Here is a 24,677-nt window from a genome sequence, read left to right as displayed (position 1 = left end):
TCAATACTCAAATATTAATACTACAATACATTGGGTCCTTCTCTCACTATGCTCATAATATTCTTCATAACAGGCACATGAGGAACATGTAGTAGTAACTCATTGTACCTAAACTATACTGGGGGAATCCAAGTTGTGACAAAAATAAAGGAATTCCTGTAATACTTGGTTTTGCTAAGAATAGTGATGGGTTTGTTTATTATAGAGTCACAGAACTGGACTCTATAATAAACTCGATTAACTAGTTCCATTCAAGATGATACCGAAATCAAAAAATTAAATAGGTTTTTCAAAGTGACATGGTTACTCACAGTTGGCAAAACTTCCCATTCTTTCTTTAAGGAAGCTACATTGAAGGAATCTTTTAAAATCCACTGTATTTGAGGCTTAATACTAACCACGTGTGATTTATTTAGCATGGGGATAAAAGAACACATAATTTTCTATGTTGCCAAAGACTTTGCACATATAAGCATACTTACTTAGACAGTCTTTCGATGGTTTGGATGTGTACGTTATTATGAGTTTGGGAAAGAACAGCTTCATGCTGAGCACACTTCAAACAAAGGCCACCAACATGGCTGGAAATATTAGCAGCAAGAAGAGACTCTTTATGCTTTAATCGCTCTCTAAGATCTTCACAGTTTTTCTGATATTCAGCTAAGTCTTTCCTAAAAACAAGGGGAAAAAATTCTAGGAAATATCCTGGAAGAAGTATTCTACTTTAAAGTCAGTCATCATTATGAATTACTACCATCATTATGGGTGTTTACCTTACAACTTTGCTTCACAACCCTGAAACGTAGGTCTGATTATCCTGATGCAGTGATTATTAGACTTGAATATATTAAGTAGCTCAAGTTCTTGTAAGATTTTAATACAGATTAGAATATACCCTGTAATAGAATTTTACCTCCATTAACATATTACCTACAAAACAAAAATAAAACTCCAAATATAAACCCTAAATAGTCTCTCTTAATAAAAGGTGGGATGACATGATACAATATCCTTGAAGTAAGGGAAATAACCTATTTTGGGAGTTAGGTTCATAAAATTTATAGAGAATACCTCAAAAGTTCAACAAAGAATATGGATTTTATCCATGACTAACTTATTATTTATTATTTCCTCTTTAGGAGGAAAAAATAAAAGATTATGTAATCACAAAGTTCTTCAAAGAGTTGTTTCAAAAGAAAGTGGGCCACAGAAAGAAATTACAGAGAACTTGCCAGTCAAGAATTCAAAAGTAGTAGCTATTAGCTAGAAATATGCAGCTTGCTAAAGAAAGAGCTAGAGAATTGTGTGTGTGTGTGTGTGTGTGTGTGTGTGTGTGTGTGTGTGAGAGAGAGAGAGAGAGAGAGAGAGAGAGAGAGAGAGATATTTTTGTTTGCTTTTACTTTATGGGCTCACCCCTAAAAGAAGTTTTTCTCTAAATTGATATTTTAAGAATTAAGTGACCAGTACATGGGTTGCATTTCCCCAATTTCTTCTTCATCTCTAGTAAAGCCTTGGTAAAGTCAACTGAGCAACTGAGCCTCATTGTCCAGAAGTCCTTTTCCATGTATATATGGAAAAGATGTATACACACACACACACACACATACACACACATATATATGGGTCTCATTGTATTGCCTAGGCTAGCCCCAAATTTGTAATCCTCCTGCCTTAGACTCCCAAGGGGCTAAAATTACAGGATTGTGTCATCCTACCATATATTTTTTAAAAGCCAACTACCAAGCTTGCAAAGGAGACAATGTTATAAATTCTTGGACTGCTGAAGGTATACACTCAGTCTACTACTGTGTCCTGCTCAGTCCTGGACTACCAAAGGTATACACTCAATCTCCTGCTCAGTCTACTCCCTGTTGTTGGCGTTTCTATGCTTGGGGACTATAACTATTTTAACTTGCTCAGTGTTATGGTTTGGATCTAGAATGTTTCCCAAAGGTTAATGTGTTGAAGGTTTGGTCCCCAGTATAGCAACTGTGGGGCTTTTGGGAAGTAACTGGGTTATTAGGGATTGATCTTATCAATGGATTAATCCATCGATCAGTTCATAGCTAATGGCATTTTGGGGAGGTGGTGGAAACTGTAGGAGGTGAGGTCCAGTTGAAGGAAGCAGGTCACTGAGGTCATGCCCTGGAAGGGTATATCACGGTTCTAACCTTTTCCTCTTTCTGTATCTCTCTCTCTTTCTCTCTGAGTCCCTACTGCCATGATATGCGGCTCTGCCATACCCTTCCACCATGATATTCTGCCTGGTCTTAGGCCTAAAGCAATGGAGCCAGCAGACCTTCAACTGAAACCTCTAAAACTGTGAGCCAAAATATATCTTTCTGGCTTTTAAGTTTCATATTGGGTGGTTTAATCATCACAATCAAAAGCTGACTAGTACACTCACTGTTGCAGAGGAAACGCCAACAACCATTCCTCCCGGCTGAAATATACGTCTTCAACTCTTGAGATTTGAGGACTCTCAAGCAGCCCAAAGGAGGTGGAGTAATTTTTAGAATGTCTAAGGATTAAAAAAAAAGTTAATCTAATGGTGGTTTAAAATTTGGAGGGGGAAATAAAGGAGTTGTGTTTGCCCTCTCTCCAATATAGCATTTCTAACATAATGTTTTGTTTTAAGTATTGCATAAAGAAAGTTTGAATTTCAAAGGCTTTATAAAAAAAAATTTTGGAAGCACATTCCAAAGTCAAGGGGGCCTATTACTAACTTCTGTCAGGTTCAGACTAAAAACACTCAAGTAGATTTGGTTACTGGGAATGGCAAAAGAGAATATTTAAAAGGAATTTCTGAATAGTGATTTTATTTCTTTGTTTCAGAAAAATGCCTCTTTGAATAATCTTAAATTAGGTTACAAAAAAGTTAAGAAACAGAAGAATGCAGAGAATAAAGTCTAACTCAGTGCAAGTTGGTATGCTAATGTAATTAAAGATGACATAGTTGAATTCTGAGTGAGACTAAATAAGTCACATTCTCATTAGTTTAATATCTAGAAACATATCACTTCAAAAATTGAAGAATTAAATCATGATGAAAATCAAAAGACAACAAAGTAAGATAAAAAGCAGGAAAGCGAGTATTAGACTATTTTTTAAATGTTAGGGTTCTTTGTGAAAAAGTAAAAAATCTCTATAGAAATCCTAAAACTTAAGAGTACATTAAAAATAAGTAATAGCATGTACAGTGAAAGCCATTAGTTCTGATTCTTTGCATTGCTCTAGGTAAATCTAGTCGGTACATGAACTAGAAGATTTTCCAACTTATTTCAAGTTGTACTTAGTAAAATAAAATTATAAAAATATTTTTAAATTCACTTGATTTGAAAACATGTATTACCACAATTTCAAGTAATCTTTTATCAAAAATTAATTGCTGATATCTTTTTCTACTTATTCATAAATCAGTAATGGTTAATCTATTAGTCAAAGTTTTAATGGGATCTATAACATAAAGAATTATAAAAAGTAGATGAACATTCATCAAATATACTTAAATTCATCATGCATACAAATATTCAAATTATTATATTATTGTTACAGCTTTAAATTAGATAAAGTTGATCTACAGATAAAAAATTACTTGCTTATAATTTTAATGCTTGAGTGTTTTATTTCACTATTTAACTATAAAAGCACAATTTGTAAGAACAACTAGTAATCCTTATTTCTATAAGAAAACACAAATATGTTACAACTGATGAAGATGAAAATGTATAATTTAGCACACAGAAATGTTGTTTGAAAAAGGATTCACAATTTTATGCCTTTTCATCCTTTACTAATGTGAGAAAAATTGCATATAAATCATATTGCATATAAAATATTACCAAGTAATTCTAAATTTGAGTAAAACCAGTAGTTCATAAACATTCAAACATATATTAAGATCATTATTCTTTTACTGTGACTATAAATGGATAATTCACTTTACCTCAAAAATGTCAATTGAGATTCCAGGATTTCACTCTTTGCCTCATATGTAAGTTTTAACCCCTCCTAAAGAACAAGAAAAGAAAAAAACATTTTTTTCATGTCTGTGTTTTATAAGTACATTTAAAATATTAATATTAAACTTAATATTTTCTTTCCTTTACAAACACAAATAACTGTTTACTCTTAGAAAACATTTTCTTTAGCTCACGCAATTTTTAAAAATTTTTGGTGGATAAATGCCTCCAAAGAACTACTGAGTCATAAAATGGCTATTATTGACACTTTTTTTTGTCTTTCAAAATTGCACATATCAGATCTTACCCTTCTAAGTGTGACTCAGAGAAAAATATATTGTTAAATTAGTAGATCCATGAGGACAAGTTTAAATCTATTGGAAAATCACTATTCTGACTCAAGCATATTTGACATAGAATAAATGTGTGCTGGATAGATGATAAAAAGTAATGATATAAATCACATGAAGAATCAATAAATGGGATGGATTCAAACTAAAAAGTTCCTTCTCAGCAAAAGAAACAATCTGTGAGGTAAATGGAGAGCCTACATCTTGGGAGCAAATTTTTACCTCTCACGCATCAGATAGAGCACTAATCTCTAGGGTATACAAAGAACTCAAAAAGCTAAGCACCAAAAAAATAAATAACCCAATCAATAAATGGGCCAAGGACCTGAACAGACACTTCTCAGAAGAGGATATATAATCAATCAACAAATATATGAAAAAATGTTTATCATTTGTAGCAATGAGAGAAATGCAAATCAAAACTACTCTAAGATTTCATCTCACTCCAGTCAGAATAGCAGCTATTATGAAGACAAACAACAATAAGTGTTGGCGAGGATGTGGGGGAAAAAGGCACACTCATACATTGTGGTGGGACTGCAAATTGGTGCAGCCAATATGGAAAGCAGTATAGAGATTCCTTGGAAAACTGGGAATGGAGCCCCATTTGACCAAGCTATCCTCTCCTCGGTCTATACTCAAAGGACTTAGAAACAGCATATTACAGGGACAGCCACATCAACATTTATAGCAGCACAATTCACAATAGCAACACTGTAGAACCAATCTAGATGCCCTTCAGTAGATGAATGGATTAAAAAAATGTGGCATATATATACACACAATGGAATATTACACAACAATAAAAGAGAATAAAACCATGGCATTTGCAGGTAAATGGATGGTGCTGGAGAAGATAATGCTAAGTGAAGTTAGCCAATCCCTAAAAAACAAATGCTGAATGTTTTCTCTGATATAAGGAGGCTGACTCATAGTGGAGTAGGGAGGGGGAGCATGGGAGGAATAGACGAACTCTAGATAGGGCAGAGGGGTGGGAGGGGAAGAGATGGGGTAGGGGGTTGGCAAGGATGGTGGAATGTGATGGACATTATTATCCAAAGTATATGTATGAAAACACGAATTGGTATGAACATATTTTATATACAACCAGAGATACAAAAAATTGGGCTGAATATGTGTAATAAGAATTGTAATGCATTCTGCTGTCATTTACTTTTTTAAAAATCAATTAAAAAATTTAAAAAAGTAAATAAATCACATGATAGGCCAAAATGGTACATCATCTAACAAACTTCATTCAGTTGGTATCCAAATGTTCTTTTATCTAACAAGTATTTATTGGATGTCTAGGATGAAGGTGCCTCAAAACTCAAGGAACTTATTCTCTAGGAAGTAATAGAAAGATCATCAATTTCAATTATACATAATTATTTTAGTGAGGTATGCAGAAGGTAAAATGGAAAAGAGGCAAGACCTCCTAACTGAGCCAAAAATAAAGAAGTTTACACAGAGGAAGTGCTAAGACTAGAAATATAATTTCTAGTAAAGCAAAAGCCTAAAGGCTAAAGAAATCACACTCCAACTTTAGATGGTATACAGATCATTTATCACCAGAATTAAAATACCAGGTGGAGGAATGGGTAAAGATGAACTAAATAGGTAAGTTAGACCATGAAAAGAAAAAAATATTAAGACCTTTCTTTACACAACTTTTATAATCAAGCCACTGGATAGTCATTGAAAACTTTTTATTACGTTGAATCTTAAGTCAGAAGTATGGAGAAAGAGAAGGCAGTAAAGAAGTCATTGCAAATATGCAGGTAGGTGATAAGCATGTGAAAAAAAGCAATTAAGTTGTAAAGATCAAAAAGAAAAAAATTAGCCAGGTGCAGTGGTGCAGCAAAAGTGAGGTGCTAAGCTACTTGGTGAGACCCTGTCTCTAAATAAAATACAAAATAAGGCTGGGGATGTGGCTCAGTGGTTGAGTGCCACTGAGTTCAATCTTTGGTTCCTTCCCCCACCACAAAAAAGAAAGATTTATGTCTACAACGACTCCATCTCCAATGTGACCTCCTCCATCTTGGGACACTGCTGCCACCGCCATCGCCACTTTAAGATGTAGTAGCTTCCATCTTGTGACACAGGCCAGGGCCTGGAAGCCCAATATCAAGCTGTCTGTGGGTATGCCACCACTGCTACCATCTCAGGCCGCTTCCATCTAGGGACACTGGCCAGGGCTTGGATGTCCATTATCAAGGAGCCTACAGATTTGATGACACCTGAGGTCTTTCCTATTAGGTGTGCTAGTAGCCACCATCTTGCTGCAGAGGAGGGTGGGAGCTGGGCTTTCTCTAGATCTGCAAGTGCTGAAGCACATGGAGACAGATGGGGAAGAATGGAAGAGGGTGTGATGACATCTTGCTTTTGGTTCACTCAGCCAACTGGTCTGGCACCCACTGGGTTCCTGGGGCCCACTTGGGTTGTCACTCACTGGGCCCTGGCACCAGCCTGGTTGCCAACTCCATCCCCAATCTTTCATCAATAGATTCCCCTGGTCCTGCTAGGTTTGGCATTGGTCTGGCACCCAACAGGGCAAACTAGCTCCTAAACCCTCCCTAGCTACCAATCCTAGCCAGAGCTCACAGCAACATGGCCATCCATAGCTCCCAGTGCCTGGTTCTGATTTGCTTAATACAGAACAGCTCTCCATGATAGGCACACAGGTTCCAGCAATCAGCTCTCAGGACCATCGGGAGAGAAGTGCCTGATGTCTTAATAGGAGCTATTTGGTTTAAGGCTATGTATTGTTTGTATTGGGTGCTGTTAATATTTATCTCCCCCTTAAACACAAGGTACTGAAAAATTCAGAGACACTATAAATCTACAGGGTAGAAACAGTGGTGCTTCGGATCGACACTGATAGATGGAAAGATACACCAAAAACATGAAAAAGAAACAAACAAACAAAAAAACCAAGAGAACAAACTGCCCCAAACAAACCAAGATGCTCCAATGACAGAGTCCATTGACAATATAGTAGAAGAGATGTCAGATAAGGAGTTCAGAATGTACATAAACTGATTCATGTCATAAAGAATGATGTAAAGAATGAAATCAGAAATAAATTTCAGGAGGTGGAAGATCACTTCAATAAAGAGAGATTATGAAACGAAATTAAGCAGAAATCCTTGAAATGATGGAATCCATAAACCAAATTAAAAATTCAATGGAAAGTACCATCAAAAGACTAGAGCACTTGGAAGACAGAATCTCAGGCAAAGAACACAATATATAATCTTGAAAATAAAGTTGATCACACAGAGAAGATGGTAAGAAACCATGAATAGAACTTCCCAGAATTATGAGATAACATGAAAAGACCAAATTTAAGATTTATTGGGATAGAGGAAGGTGTGGACATACAAACCAAAGAAATGCACAATCTTTCTAATGAAATTATATCAGAAAATTTCTCAAACCTGAAGAATGAAATTAAAAATCAAATACAAGAGGCTGATAGGACCTCAAACATACAAAATTACAACAGACATACAACAAGGCACATTATAATGAAAATGCCTGCCATACTGCATAAGGATAGAATTTGAAAGGCTGTAAAGAAAAGGATCAGATTACATAGAGGAGGAAACCAATTAGAATCTCAGCTGATTTCTCAACCCAAACCCTCAAAGCTGGGAGATTCTGGAACAATATATGCCAAGCTCTGAAAGAAAACAGATGCCAAGAATTTCATATCCAGTAAAATTAAGCTTCAGAATTGAAGAAATAAAAACATTCCATGCTGAACAATAGTTAAAACAATTCACAATTTCTAAGCCTGCCCTACAGAACATTCTCAGCAAAATATTCCATGAGGAGAAAATTAAAAACAACAAAAAAGTGAAACCCAGCAAAGGGAGGAACTACATTAAAGGAAGAGCCAATCAAAGGAGAAACTAAGACAAATAAAAAATCAGAAATAAATCAAAATGAATGGGAATAAAAATCATATCTCTATAATAATTGTGAACATTAATGGCCTAAACTCATCAATCAAAAGACATAAACTGGCAGATTGGATTAAAAAATATGACCCAACAATATGCTGTTAACAAGAGACTCACCTCACTTGCAAAGACATCCACAGACTGAAGGTGAAAGGATGTGAAAAAATGTATGACTTGTGTGGACTGTGTAAACAAGCAGGGGTTTCCATCCTCATGTCAGATAAAGTGAACTTCAAGCGAAAGGTAGTCAGAAGGTACAAAGAAGGATATTTCATATTACTTAAGGGAATCATAAGTCAAAAGACATATGCTCAATGGAACATCGACATACATCAATGGAGCATTGACATACATCAAATACAACCTTCTCAATTTCAAGAATCAAACAGGCCACAACACAATACTGGGTGACTTAGACACACCTCTCTCATTACTGGATAGATCTTCCAAACAAAAACTAAACAAAGAAACTACAGAATTAAACAATACAATCAATAATTTGGACTCAATTATATTTGTTTCATCAATGAGCGAATACACTTTCTTCTCAGCAGCAATTGGATCCTTCTCAAAATCAGACCATATCTTATACCACAAAGGACCTCTTAGCAAAAAACAAAACAAAACAAAACAAAAAACAACCCAGAGATACCAACCCTGCATTCTATCAGACCATAATGGAAAGAAATTAGAAATCAACAATAAAATAAAAAATAGAAGCTACCCCAACACCTGGAGACTACATAATACATTATTGAATGATGAATGGATAACAGAAGAAATCAAGGATGAAGTAAAAAAAATACTTAGAGATAATAAGGATGAAATCAAGGATGAAATAAAAAAATACTTAGAGAACATTGCTACAACATATCAAAATCTTGGGGACACTATGAAGGTAGTGCTAAGAGGAAAGTTTACTGCACTGAGCTCATTCATTAGAAGAATAGAAAGTCAATAAATAAATGACCTAACATTACATCTCAAAGCCCTAAAAAAGAGGAACAAATCAGCACCAAAAGCAGTAGAAGAGAGGGAATAATTAAAATAAGAGTTGAAATCAATGAAATTGAAACCAAAGAAACAATTCAAAAAATTGACAAAAAGTTAGTTCTTTGAAAGAATAAGTAAAATTGTTTCATGGCCTTAGCCATGATAATGAAGAAAAAGAGAGAGAAAACTCAAATTACTAAAATTTGTGATGAAAAAGGAAATACCAGGGTGGACACTACTGAAATACTGGAGATAATTAGAAACTATTTTGAAAGTTTCTCCAATAAAATAGAAAATCTTGAAGACATCCACAAATTTCTACAGACATATAACTCACCCAAACTGAATCAGGAAGACATACACAATTTAAACAGTTCAATTTCAAGCAATGAAATAGAAAATGCCATCAAATAAGAAAATACCTACCAATAAGAAAAGCCCAGGACCAGACGGATTCTCAGCTGAGTTCTATAAGACCTTCAAAGAATCAACACCAATAGTCCTCAAATTATTCCATGAAATATAAGAGGAGGGAACCCTTCCAAACTCATTCTATGAGGCTAATATTACCTTTATACCAAAATCAGACAAAGACACATCAAGGAAAGAAAACTTCAGACCAATAACCCTGATGACCATAGATGCAAAATTCTCAACAAAATTCTGGGAAATCACACACACACACACACACACACACACATATTAAATGATAATGCACCACGATCAAGTTGGTTTCATCCCAGGGATGCAAGGTTGGTTCAACATATGGAAATCAATAAACATAATTCATCATATCAATAGACTTAAAGACAAGAATCATATGATCATCTCAATAGATGCAGAAAAAGCTATATTTATGTAATAAGAATTGTAATGCATTCTGCTGTCATATATAAATAATAATAAAAAAGCATTTGACAAAATACAGCACCAGTTCATGTTTAAAACAGTAGAAAAACTGGGGATAGTAGGAACATACCTCAACATTGTAAAAGTTTTCTATGCTAAACCCAAGGGCAACATCATTCTCAATGAGGGAAAATTGAAAGCATTTCCTCAAAAAACTGGAACAAGATAAGGATGTCCACTATCACCACTTCTATTCAACACAGTACTAGAAACTTTAGCCAGAGCAATTAAAAAGAAGCTGTTGCTGAGGCTGGGTTAGCTCTTGCCTAAGCCTCCAGAGCCACTGAAATTATAGACATGCGCCACTGCACCCAATTCTATCACCACTTTTATTCTACATACTCCAAGAAACTCTAGCCAGAGCAATTGGACAGAAGAAAGAAATTAAAGGGTTACGAATAGAAAAAGAACTCAAACTATCACTGTTTGCCAACAAGATTTATTGAGATCCAAAAAATTCCACCAAAAAACTTCTAGAATTAATAAATGAATTCAGCAAAATAGCAGGATATAAAATCAACACCCATAAGTCAAATATGTTCCTATGTATCAGTGATGAATCCACTGAAAGAGAAAGTAGTGATGCTACCCCATTCACAATAGCATCAAAAAAAAAAAAAAACCCTTAGAAATCAATCTAACAAAAGAAATGAAAGAACTCTACAATGAAAACTACAGAACACTAAGGAAAGAAATTGAAGACACCCTTAGAAGAAGGAAATATCTCCCGTGCTGTTGGATAGGCAGAATAAATATTGTCAAAATGGCCACACTACCAAAAGTGTTATAAAGATTTAATGCAATTCCTATTAAAATCCCAATGACAATCTTCACAGAAATAGAAAAGGCAATCATGAAAATAATTTGGAAAAATAAGAGAAACATAATAGCCAAAGCAATCTTTAGCAAGAAAAGTGAAGCAGTAGGCATCAAAATCCAAGACCTTAAAACTATACTACAGAGCCCTAGTAATAAAAATGGCATGGTATTGTCACCAAAACAGACACCTAGACCAATGGTACAGAATACAAGACACAGAGACAAGCCCACATAAATACTGTTATCTCATACAAGACAAAGGCACAAAAAAAAAAACATTCATTGAAAAAACGATAGCCTCTTCAACAAATGGTGTTGGGAAATCTGGAAATCCATATGTAACAAAATGAAATTAAACCCCTATCTTTCACCTACACAAGACTCAACACAAAATGGATTAAAACTTACATACAGAACAAAGACCCTGTGTTTAATAGAAGAAAAAGTAGGCCCAAATCTTCACCATGTTGGCTTAGGAACTGACTTCCTTAACAAGATTCCTAAAGTGCAAGAAATAAATTCCAGAATTAATAAATGTGATGGCTTCAAAACTAAACAACAACAAAACTTCTTTTCAGCAAAGGAAACAATCAACAATATGAAGAGAGATCTACAGAATGGGAGAAAATCTTTACCACACATACCTCAGATAGAGCATTAATCTCCAGGGTACATAAAGAATGCAAAAAAACTTAACAACAACAACAACAAAAAAAAAACCCAAATAACCCAATCAATAAATGGGCTAAGGAACTGAACAGATATTTCATAGAAGAAATAAAATCCATCAACAAATATATAAAAAATATTCAACATCTCTAGCAATTAGAGAATCTCAAATCAAAATTACTCTTTCATCTCAGTCAGAAGGGCAATTATCAAGAATACAAGCCACAATAAATGTTGGAAAGGATGTGAAGAAAAAGGAACACTCATACATTGCTTGTGGACTGCAACCATTATGAAAAGCAGTATGGAGATTCCTCAGGAACTTGGAAATGAACCACCATTTGACCCAGCTATCCCACTCCTCGGTTTATACTCAAAGGACTTAAAATCAGCAAACTACAGCGATACAGCCACATCAATGTTTGTAGCAGCCCAATTCACAATAGCTAAGCTGTGGAACCAACCAAGATAATAACATATGAATGGATAAAGAAAATATGATATATATATATATATATATATATATATATATGAAATGGAATATTACTCAGCCTTAAAGAAGAATGAAATTATGGCATTTGTAGGTAAGTGGAGTTGGAAAATATCGTGCTAAGCAAAATAAGCCAATCCCACAAAACCAAAGGGTGAATATTTTCCCTGATATGTGGTTGTTAATTCATATTAGGTAGGGGGCTAGGGAAAAATAGAGATAGTTTGGATTAGGCAGAGGGGAATGAAGGGAAGGGAGCCATATGAAGTAAGAAGGATAGTAGAATGAATCAGACATTATTACCTTATGTGCATATATGATTATATGACAGGTATGATTCTATACATGTACAATCAGAAGAATGAGAAATTATACTCCATTTATGTATGATATGTCAAAATGCATTCTACTGTCATATATAACAAATTAGAATAACCAAAAAATAGAAAAAAATAAAGGATTTTTATGAGTTATTTAAGATTTAAATAGAATAGACATGAGAGGGAAAGAGACACTTAAAATAATCTCAGGTTTTTTTGAATTCAGCAACCAAGTGAATGCTGGTACTAAAGATTATCAGATCAATTAAAAAAGATAAAGGGAACTCCTACAAAGAATTAATTAAATAATAGAATAAAAAGAAGTCAAATAAAAAGCTGATTAAATTTATTTAAACTGCATAAGTAATCACATTAATTGTCAATCATATGGTCACCCAATTTAAAATGCAAATATTTCAGGATAAATAAAAAAGCTAAACTCAACTATGTGTATTCTAAATGAAGTGGGGCTTAGTCAAAACACAGAAATCATATGCTGTTCTCTATACCAGTAATGAGTAAGAAAATGAAAATTCAAAAGCATATTATTCATGATACTATTAAAAATAACAAGCTAGGAATAATTCTAATGAGGTTATACAAAATATTGGGCATGGTGGTGCATGCCTGTAGTCCCAGTGACTTAGGAGGCTTTGGAAAGAGGACTGAAAGTTGAAGGCCAGACTCAGCAACATAGCAAGACTCTTAGCAATGTAGTAAACCCTGTCTTAAAAATGAGAGCTGGTGTTGTAGCTCAGTGGTAGAGTGCTTATCTAACATGTGTGAAGCACTAGGTTCAATCTTCTGTACCACACAAAGATAAATAAATAAATGAACAAATAAAAAATAAATAAAATATATTGTATCTATCTACAACTAAAAAAGAAATTTAAAAAATAAAAATGATTGGGGATGTAGCTTGGTGGTAAAGCAATCCTGGGTTTAATCCAGTCCCCGCCTCCCAAACAAAAGACAAGACAAACAAGTATGCAATACTTTATTATTTTTATTCAGAAAGCTACAAAAGATTACTGATAAAAGGATGATCTACATAAAGTATGATATTCAGTTTACATGGATTAAATGATACAATACCATAAAGATCTTAATTCTTGACTAACCTATAATTTAAATGGAATTTAAAATCAAAATCTCATAATGACATTTTGCAATTTAGTAATTTCAAAATGTATTTGGAAATACAGAAGACCAAAAAGAGTCAAGACATTCTGAAGGAAAGTATGATGTTCTGAAAGTCATGGTCTAGTAGAATAATCAAGAGGTAATGTATAAGTGCAATTAAAGAAAACAGATTCAGAAACAGACCCACAACTAATTTATGACAAAGGCAGAGGTTATCTTTCCAACAAATGGCACTTGGAGATATATACATACATATATATATATATATATATATATATATATATATATAAAAATATATATTTTTATATATATATAAATATATACTTATATATTTATATATATATAAATATAAATATATATTTATATATTTATATATATATATATATATATATATAAATGTAGGAAAAAGAACAAAAGATTACCCTTATACTTCACATCATCTACAAAAATTGATTCTAGGTAGACTGTAAATTTAAATATAAAAAACAAAACTACGGTTTCTGGAAGATAATTTAGGAGAACATTGTCATGACTTTGAGGTAGGAAAAGAGTTTAATCAGGACACAAAAATGCTACACAGTTAAGGAATTAAAACTAAAATTCTAGTCATCAAAACAAGGAAGAAAATAAACTATCAAGAGAATTATAAGACAAGCCACGGAGTGGGAATATATATTTACAATATAACCATAAAAATGTGTGTGTATTTATTGGACAATATATAAAACCCCCCACAAATCAACATGTCAGATACCAAAATAAAAATGAGCGGAGTATTTGAATAGGCACTCACAAAAGAGGACATCAAATGCCCAACAAACATATGAAAAGATATTCAAACACATCTGGAGTCAGGGAAATGCAAATTAAATCGTAAGATAGTACTACAAGTCCATTACAAAAATTGAGAATACCACATGTTGGTAAGGACATAGGGCAATAGTACCAATTATATGCTCTGGTAGGAGTGTAAACTGATAAAAACTACCTTGGAAAGTTGTCTACCTATTTATGTTGGCTCCAAACTTGACACAACATAAATTCATTAACAGTGGATAAATAAATTAGCTATGGTATATTCATACAGTAGACCCATCAATGAAAATGCATACACCTCTGCCATATGCAACAACATAGATGAATCTAACAAATAGTGAATAAAAGAACCTAGACACACAAAAATACATACTATTACATGATTCCACTTATAGTTTTGAAAAAGAATGTTTAGGGTACATACTTGCAAAATTTTCCTGATTTGCTTTAAGGAAATGAATGAATAGTGATTGAGAAGGGATACAAAGACCATGGAACATGATAATGTTATACATCTTGGTCTAGAGAAAAAAACACATGGGTGTTCTTTTAGAGATAAATCTAATCTTTGTTTTGTGTACTTGATTGAATTCTGTCAATATGAATAGGAGGGCCTTATCAACTAATGCACATATTATAGAAAACTGTTACATGGTGGAGCAGGCTGAGCTAGGCATGGTGGGGCACACCTGGAATCCCAGCAATTCAGAAGGCTGAGGAAGAAGGTCTCAAGTTCAAGGCTAGCCTTAGTTAGATCCAGTCTCAAAAAATACAAAGGACTGGGGATGCAGCTCAGTGGTAAGTACCTTTGGGTTCAATCCCCACAAATTGAAAAAAACAAAACAAAAGACCAGACTCAATGGACAATCAGGAACTGAAGTTCAATTGAAGCATGCCAAAACAAGAACAGAAAATAAGAAATGGAGACATGAATACTGACGACTGTTAGGAAAAATTTGGTTGCGAAGGAGAACAAAGATGTAGGGTGATAGATAGTTGGAAGGGAACGCAAGGTTATGAACAAGATAAACTGACATAATTATTCTTAAGAAACCACAGATTCCAGACTTGCCGGGTGAAGGCTAAAATGTCTTAAATACACTCAAAGACATAAGAGAAAAACTTGGACAGAGAACTAAAGGCAATCAGGAAAACAAATTATAATAAGGAATCACACAGAAATTCTTGAGCTGAAAAAGTATAATAACTGACTTGAAAAATTCATTTGAGGGGTTCAAGAGCAGATGTGAGCAGGAAAAACAAAAAATTGTTTAATTCAAACATAGGACAATATCAAATTATCAAGTCTAAAATACAGAATTTTAAAAAAAGAATTATTCATATGATCCAACAAGTCCATTCTAGGTATATACTTAAAATAATTAAAAGTAGGGACTCAAAAAGATGTTTATACACCACTGTTTATAACAAAATTATTCACAATAGCCAAAAGGTGGAAGCAAAACAAAGTATGATACACCCATATAATGAAATAGGCAAACCTAAAAAGAAGTGAAATTGTGATACATGTTACAATATGAACAAACCTTGAAAAAATTATGCTAAATGAAATAAGCCAGACACAAAAAATAAATGTTGTTTGATTTCATAAATGTGAGATATATAGAATAGGCAAATTCATAAAGACAGAAAGTAGATTACAGGGAGGAAGTGAAAAATGAGACTTTATGGGTATAGAGTTTTTGTTTAGGATAATGAAAAAGTTCTGGAAATGGATGGTATTGATGGTTGTACAATATTGTGAATGTATTAAATGACAAATGTTATATTATGTATATTATACTAGAATTTTCAAAAGTACAAAAGGGAAAAACAAAAGCAGATATGTAAGAGAAAAGTACCCAAATACTCACTAGTTCTAGCTTCCATTTTTCAGCCTCTCCAATAGTTGTAGCTTTGCCAATATCTGCATCATCATGGAAAAATGTTTTTTTCTTGGCAGCTTCATTTACCCTGGAATCATCAACTGTTGTAACCCAAGAATTCTGCATGTTTCCCTGAAATAAAATGGGTCAATAATTGCAATTGGCATTCAATTTTAAATAAGCATGAATACTTTTTTTTTTTTTAATTTATTTTTTAGTTCCTGGCGGACACAACATCTTTATTTTTGTATGTGGTGCTGAGGATCGAACCCGGGCCGCACTCATGCCAGGCAAGTGCGCTACCGCTTGAGCCACATCTCAAGCCCCAGCATGAATACTTTATAAATGTTGATTCATATTCACAATGTAAGGAGGAAAAACATGTGCTTTTAAAGTCAAGAATTGCTTACCTTTTCAAGCTGTTAGAGTCATATTCCACAAAAGGTGTTACAAAGATAAATCCTATAAGTATGGGCAATAATCCAAATGTGAGCAAAGAGGCCTAAATGTCAGTATATTTAGCAAACGGAATTATCTCTCACTCATCTGAAGACATATATTCTTGAAACACATAAACCTACCTGGGTTTGTTAATTTTCCATATTTCACAGATGCATGGCTAATAACAGTAATCATTGCAAACATATGTGGTGTTAACTATGTGTCAGACACAATTTTATGGGTTTAATATGACTTGTGAATGATCACAGAGTTAGAAAACAGCTAATAAGTGGCAAAACCAGGATCTAAACCTTGGCAGTCTAGGTGCAGAGTCCTTGCCTGTGGCATAGTAAGAAATATATTATTTGGTTTCTGCCTTTGTTTCTTGACACAGAATTCTGAAAATTCTCATAATTTTCTGAGTGATAGAATGCCAGGAGCATCTTTTGATATAATATTTGGTTTCAGGTTCTGGTTCCTGCCATAAGAACATGTAAGACCTTTAGTATCCCCAGAATGATAAAAGTATTTTTATGCTAATTAAATGATTGGTGGCGGGTCTCTAGATAGCTTTAAGATGGAGCTGATCTCCTGAAAGACCAAGGCAGGATTAGAGAACTGGAACTTTTAGCCCAACCCCAGATCTCTGAGGACAGAGAGGCTTGAGATTGATTTAATCAACAATGGCCAGTGATATGATCAATCATGCCTATGTACAGAAGCCTCCATAAAATCCTACATGATGGGGTTCAGAGAATTTCTAGGTTGATTAATATATACATGTGCCAAGAGGGTGGCACATCCAGCTCCATAGGGACAGAAGTTTCTGCACTTGGAGTCATTCTGGACCTTGCCTTGCATACCTCTTCATTTGGTTATTCATTTAAATCTTTTGTAATATCCTATATAATAAACTAGTAATAACAAATAAAGTGTTTCATTAAGATTTTTAAGCTGTTATAACAAATATCAAACATAAGGAAGAGATTGTGGGAACCCTCAGTTTGTAACGAAGTCAAAGAAAATTATGGATAATCTGGAGATCCACCACTTGTGATTGGGTCTGATACCAACTGTGGGTAGCTAGTGTCAGAATTTAATTGAGGCATTGGACACCCAGTTGGTAGCCACAGAGAAATGGAGAATGACCTGGTATAGAGGGAAAAAATCCCAAATATTTGGTGTCAGAAATGTTACAAGGAGAAAAACAGGAATAGTTTTTCATTTCATTTAGTATCCCAAGCCATTATGTTCTTATCCATTTACAAAATAAATAAATAAATAAATAAAATCCTCAAAAGAAAAAGAATGCACATGTTGTTATAAACAGAAGTGATATGCAGCTTGCATGTTAGGGATTCAAAAAGGAGTGGTAGGGATGATGACAAATCATAGAAATGTGTCCTATGCAAAGGACACAACCACTCCTAAGTCCCAGTCAATCTTTGCCATATGGGAATAAAAATTCATATTACCAGAAAATCATCAGATTTTCTTTTAAAAGATTAGCCAGATTCTGGTTCTTCATTTGAAACATTGTTAAATATTAACTCAATGTTTACCAAACCAATGAAACATATTTGTGGGTTGTATTCAGCATACCATCATCAGTGTGTAACCTCTGCCCTAACATTTAATGAAATAAGCAACACAAAGATCTGAGAAATGTATGTGTGCAACAAGGACTAAAATACTTACGTTAGTTTAATTCAACAAATAATTATTAAATTCTTGCTAAGGGCTATTGTAATGCCATATCATGCTAGAATGTGGTAACCCGCATTCTTACAGAGTAGCATTCTAAGATTCTATTCCATATCCTCTGGAAGATCATTTTAGTGCAAACATTTGCATAGCACCTACTATATTCAGACACTGTACAAAGGGCTTGGAAGACAAAAATGAACACGATTAAATTTTAGCTCCAAGGAATTTATAGTCTAATGAGGGAGACAAACACCAGTCAGATAATTTCAATTTAATAAGGTGACTACTAGGCTAGAGGTGTGGCTGGGGGACTATGCCAGAACCGAGAAAGGATATTAAGGGACAACATTAATTTAAAGGTTTTGTGCCTGCAGAGGAGTTCATAGGAAATTCACAATTACTAATGGTAAAAATAAAAGGTGATGTGACAGAGGATGAAGCTAGAAAATCAAACGAGGGTCTTGTGCATAGTATAGCATGCTATGCTAATGAGCTTATACTCAATTCTGTAGGTAAGCTCAACTCTCTGAAGATTTGACTGCATTCAATGTTGGCTTTGAGATCAATGAAGGAAGGAAGGAAGGAAGGAAGGAAGGAGGGAGGTACTTATTTCCTACGGAGAAATCGGAGGAAGCATGTGGACCATAGATTGCTGGCTCATTGTATAAAATACCATCATTCTTTGGAAATAAGTGCTGGTCTAATGGACACTTTGTTTTTCCAGAGATAGCTTTAAAAAACTTGAATGGTATTTAATCAAGATTAAAAAACATCTCCATATATTAAATCCCTAAACATCATTAAAAACCCTTTATTTCTTAATAGAGGGGAGTGTTGGTATGGGAGGGGATGAGAAGAAACCTTGGAAGAAATGTCTCAGAAATTTTCCATTAAAAAAACTGCTAGATCTTTGAGTATACATGCCAAAATTTCTAATAAATAACATTTTAATATTATAATTTTTGAATTCTAGACAAAGCTTTCCAGGAAAAGAAATTTTATGAGAGTAAAAAATGATGGAAAATGAAAGTAGAAATAAAGTATACTTTAAATAGCTTAGTATTATTTTAAAAATCATCTGCTTGCTTCTTCAATATCTAGGTCATAAACTAGGCCAAAAGCTACAAGTCTTGTTGGCTGTCACTCAATTCTAGAGATAAAAAGTGAGAGACTCTGAAAAGGAGAAACTTTATTCTCTACAAACAAAAATGGTTTGGTTCAAAATTGACAAGCTCTTTCTAAATTATGCAGAAAAGCAGCATAATTTGGGATTAAGTAAATGAATTTTAGAAGTCAGAAAGTCATGGGTTTAAGTTCTTGCTTTGCTATTTCATAACTCTGTGTTATTAGACCAGTTCCTTAACCATTGCATACTTTAATCTTATGCTCTGAAAATGAAATAACACCTGCCTTGTGTGACTATTGTGAAACTAAAATCATATATATAGTGTTTGATACAATGCCTAGCATATTATAACAAGGTAGTGATCATTAGATGTTAGTTATTACTACATAACTGTTTCAATTATTTTTCAAAAGAGGACATTATTAAACACTGAAAATCAATACTCAAATCAGCCAATTGTGTTGGCAAAACCTAGCATCAACATTTTAATTGACTCATTAATAAAGTTTCCCTACTGCCAAAGAAGATAATATTTCTTGATCTGTTTACATTTGAGCAATTCTAAAAAGTGTTATTCATATTAAAACTCCCAGGGCAATACCATGCATGCATTACTGAAATGCCTCAATTCATCCACACAAGTGAAAAGCAGAGCAACAATTTTATAACAATAAATAACACAGCCGGGCATGGTGGTACATGCCTGTAATCCTAGCAGCTTGGGAGGCTGAGGCAGAAGATCCAGAGTTCAAAGCCAGCCTCAGCAAAAACAAGGTGCTGAGCAACTCAGTGAGACCCTGTTTCTAAATAAAATACAAAATAGGTCTGGGGATGTGGCTCAGTGGTTGAATGCTCCTGAGTTCATCTCCAGCACTCAAAAAACAAAACAAAACAAGTATAGTATTAAAATAGATGTCAAAATCACTACATATATCTATAACAATCATTTCAATATTTGCATTATGTATTAGTTTGTGAGAATATTTAAAGAAGACAACAAAACCCCTCTATAACCTTGTCAGTTCTATGATTATGACTCCAGTTTTGCTTGCACTGCAAGGCATGTGTTCTTTCACAATCACTTCCTTCCCCTTTTGTATTACTCACTTCTCTTGCCTTCGATTCACTGGTCTGCCTAGTTTCCTTTTTCAGTACACTTCCCTTTACTTGTCATTATAGAAATATTGAAGACTATGAATAATTGACTCCTTGCATGCAAAGTGACTATATATTTAGAAAGAAAGCAAAAGAATACATTCATTTTTTAGATGAGCGACTTCTAAGTTCTTTTTGTGTGGTGATAACTTCTTCAAATTGACATTAAAATATAAGATGGAGTTTTTGAACACTAATATTAGCAATTATGTAAATCTTCAGAAAAGTTAAGTAGTGAGGGAAAAATAACTGATCACAAACTTAAGTGTAATTGCACAAACTTACTAATACTAACTGACTCTTTAGTATTAGTAATAATACTAAGTGAAATACTACTAAGCCTACTACACTTTTCAGAATTAATAATCAGATATATTGCCATAGCAAATTCTAACATATCTTTTAAAAGATTAGAAATGAAATACCAAAAAACAAAGTAAAATTTCAAAAACAAAAGAATACATAGGTAAAACATTAAGACTCTCATTTTTTTCTCTTAACAGAACTGATTTACAAATGATGACTAAGTTAAAACCATCAAAGCTGAAATAGGCAAGTATTAAAACTTCCCCATGGACAGTTGAAATTGCCTCAAAAAACAGAACAATCATTGACTATGTCCTAAAACAACAGTGAAAAACATTTTTAGTGCAACAGTACCTCCAAGTTATAAGAAGATATTAATTTTAAACACTATTTAAGTATCATCACAAGAGTTTTGTCACAGAACTATAAGAAATCATGTGATCTATTATTCTTTAAACTGTTGGCCACTGATATTAGAATCACTTAGGTCTTGATAAAAATTCATATTCCTAGAACCCAACAGGACCAACTATCAGAATCTCAGAGGATAGAGCCCAGGAATCTGCATTCTCAACTTGATAAAGGTGAATCTTCTCAAATTATCAATAAAGGAATTACACATGAAGTTAAGTCAGGCAAAGCCCTGTAAAATTACTTGCTAAATACATGGTTCCTAAGGGATGACTGAAAGACTAATTTTGATTCATGGGCCCTTAATTAATAATATCATATTGTTAATTAGACTTCTTAGATTTTAGAGCTCAAGAAAAATTCAGAGTAATCCATCAAAGATCTAAGGTTAGATTCTGAATAGTTTCCAGAATTACCAAAGTCTTCCTACATAACATACTTCCTACTTTCAGATCCAGTCTTTCCATATGGAAAAATAATAATTAGTATGCTCATAGAAGAACTGGAATAAATATTAGGCATTGCTACATTACTTCATTTGAGGTTACCTTTCATCTTAGTAAATTCTAATTTTTGAGACATCAAGCAAATACCAGTATAGTGTTTTGGCCAAACTTCAAGGAAAGATTCTAAGCAGTTCAGAAGGCTAAGGTAGAAGGTAGAAAGGAACATTCAAACTAAACTAGAATTTATGATTTTTAAAAAATTCTCACAGATGCATCCAGAAGTGTTTGTTCCCTCATTGTCTCCTCTTGTCTTTGAGATTTCAGCTGGAGTCTTTCTTGCTGGAGTCTTTCATTTTCAAGCTCAACTACTTGTACCTTATTTTTCATTCCAGAGAGTTCCTCCTATAAACAGAAACCAAAAAGAATGGGCTTTTTAAACAATGCTTTTTTTTACTGATCACTAAAGGATCCAGAATGATATAAAATATAGAAATATTGAAGAAACACTACAATTATATTTAGACAATAAAGGTAACCCAAACATTAGCTAACAGAGAGAATATCAGGAATGTATAGTTGAAGGCATGTTGATGGCCATATCACAAACCTGCAGTTTCTGACATTTTTTTTTTTTATCACTAGGATTCAAGGCTTACAGAAAGGCCTTAATTAAAATAGTTATCAAAGAGTTTTTAAAGAATGACATACACTGCTGAAAATAAGGTATGATATTATTAATAATAAAATGTCAATAACTTGTGTGGACTAAAAAGGAGAAAACTTGGAGATAAAGGGATAGAAAGAGGCAATGATTATCTATGAACTGGTAGCCATATAGCAGTGAATTATGAGTAAAGCAGTATGGTGGGTTCCTCTGACCCTGCAGGGTGTAATATAAGGCATTATAAATAAATGACAATAGAATAGCTCTTGAGTGGTACCTGAAAAAATATGCAAAATTATTAATATATCAATGAGGTAATACTTATCCTAATAATATTCATTACTAGTATAATAAAAAACTAGTATATAACATATGCAAATTCCTTCCAATTATTTTATTTAGAAAAAGCAAAGCTGTAATTAAAAAACATCTTTAGAGTTCTAATTTTCATTCTTACATGCAATGAATTTATAAGACATCAATCCCATCTTTAAACATCCTAATCTTATAAGACTATAGCAGAGGGGTTCAGCTGAAAGAACTATATTTAAGAGGAATTTTCTAAGGAAACCCAAAGACCACAAAGGAGACAAAAACCAGGATACTGGAAGAAATCTTAACCTCTGAAATGTATGGCAAAAGCAAACAGTCAAAACAGCCTAACTTCTGGACATATAAATATGAAAATTCACATTAAAGTTCTAGTTAATACAGTTCCTATTACCTAGTACATCATGTCCGACATTCAATTAAAAATTTCAAGGCGTACTAAGGGACTTAAAACACAATTTGAAGAGAATGAATAAGCATCCAATCTCAGACATGGCAGAGATGCTGAAATTATCAGGACAGACTTTTATTTTATTTTATTTTATTTTAATTTTTTATTGTTGGTTGTTCAAAACATTACATATTTCTTGATATATCATATTTCACACTTTGATTCAAGTGGGTTATGAACTCCCATTTTTACCCCATATACAGATTGCAGAATCACATCAGTTACACATCCATTGATTTACATATTGCCATACTAGTGTCTGTTGTGTTCTGCTGCCTTTCCTATCCTCTACTATCCCCACTCCCCTCCCCTCCCCTCTTCTCTCTCTACCCCCTCTACTGTCATTCATCTCTCCCCCTTATATTATTTTTCCCTTTCCCCTCACTTCCTCTTGTATGTACTTTTGTATAACCCTGAGGGTCTCCTTCCATTTTCATGCAATTTCCCTTCTCTCTCCCTTTCCCTCCCACCTCTCATCCCTGTTGGGACAGACTTTTAAAACAAGTAAGATTACTATGCTAAGATTCCCCTCCCTCTCTTCCTCCCTTCCTCCCTTCCTTCCTTTCTGGTACTGGATTTAAACCCTGGGGCACTGAGATACATCCCCAATACTTTTTATTTTGAGATGGGGTCTCCTTAAGTTGATGATTGTCTTGCTAACTTACTGAGGCTGGCCTCAAACATGTGATCCTCCTGCCTCAGCCTCCCAAATCACTGGGATTACAGGCATGTGCCACTACACCTGGCTGCTAAAATCTTTAATGAGAAAAGTTGACTACATGTAAGAATAGGTGGGTGATGTCAGTGTGGAGATGGAAACTTTAAGAAAGAATTATAAGTAAATATTAGAAATAAAAAACAATAACATACATGAAGAATGTCTTTAATTGCCAATCAATAGAATGAACAAGGCCAAGGAAGACAATTACTAACTGGGAAGAGCTGGCAATAGAAAATTCCAAAACAAAATTGAAGAGAGAAAGAGAAAAATTAAAAACAAAAAACCCACCAAAGACAGAAAAGAATATCCAAAAACTGCAGTACAATTATAAAAAATGTAATATATGTGTAATGGGAATATAAAAAAGAAGAAAGAGAAAATGAATGGAAGAAATATTCGTATCAACAGTGACTGAAATTTTTCCTAAATAATTAATAGGCACTAAATAATAGATCCAGGAAGCTCAGAGAACATCAAGTAGGATAAACACCAAAAATATCTAAACCTAGGAATATTATATTCAAACTGTAGAAAATCAAAGGCAAAGAGAGATCTTAAAAGAAACTAAAGTAAAAATGTAAAACAAATACAACT

At 33.7% G+C, this 24,677-nt stretch overlaps 1 protein-coding gene across 10 annotated transcripts in view; it reads right to left on the bottom strand.

The window, feature by feature from the left end:
- Sdccag8 (SHH signaling and ciliogenesis regulator SDCCAG8) overlaps window positions 1–24,677 on the bottom strand; it is a 232,075-nt gene that overhangs the window by 186,598 nt on the left and 20,800 nt on the right. For 8 of the 10 annotated variants that reach the window (XM_071599982.1, XM_027928673.2, XM_071599985.1 and 5 more), the window contains 5 exons: window positions 22,185–22,319; window positions 16,314–16,457; window positions 3,947–4,011; window positions 2,408–2,521; window positions 483–671 (listed from right to left, as the gene is read on the bottom strand). In XM_071599982.1, coding sequence (XP_071456083.1) covers window positions 483–671; window positions 2,408–2,521; window positions 3,947–4,011; window positions 16,314–16,457; window positions 22,185–22,319 — 647 coding nt within the window. The remainder of the gene's footprint in view (window positions 1–482; window positions 672–2,407; window positions 2,522–3,946; window positions 4,012–16,313; window positions 16,458–22,184; window positions 22,320–24,677) is intronic. The other 2 variants (XM_071599984.1, XM_071599988.1) reach the window with 2 other exon arrangements.

This window comes from Marmota flaviventris, chromosome 12 (assembly GCF_047511675.1).
Source record: "Marmota flaviventris isolate mMarFla1 chromosome 12, mMarFla1.hap1, whole genome shotgun sequence".
Classification (NCBI taxonomy): Eukaryota; Metazoa; Chordata; class Mammalia; order Rodentia; family Sciuridae; genus Marmota; species Marmota flaviventris.
Note: the sequence above shows the minus strand (reverse complement) of the source record. Positions and strands in the feature narration are given on the sequence as shown.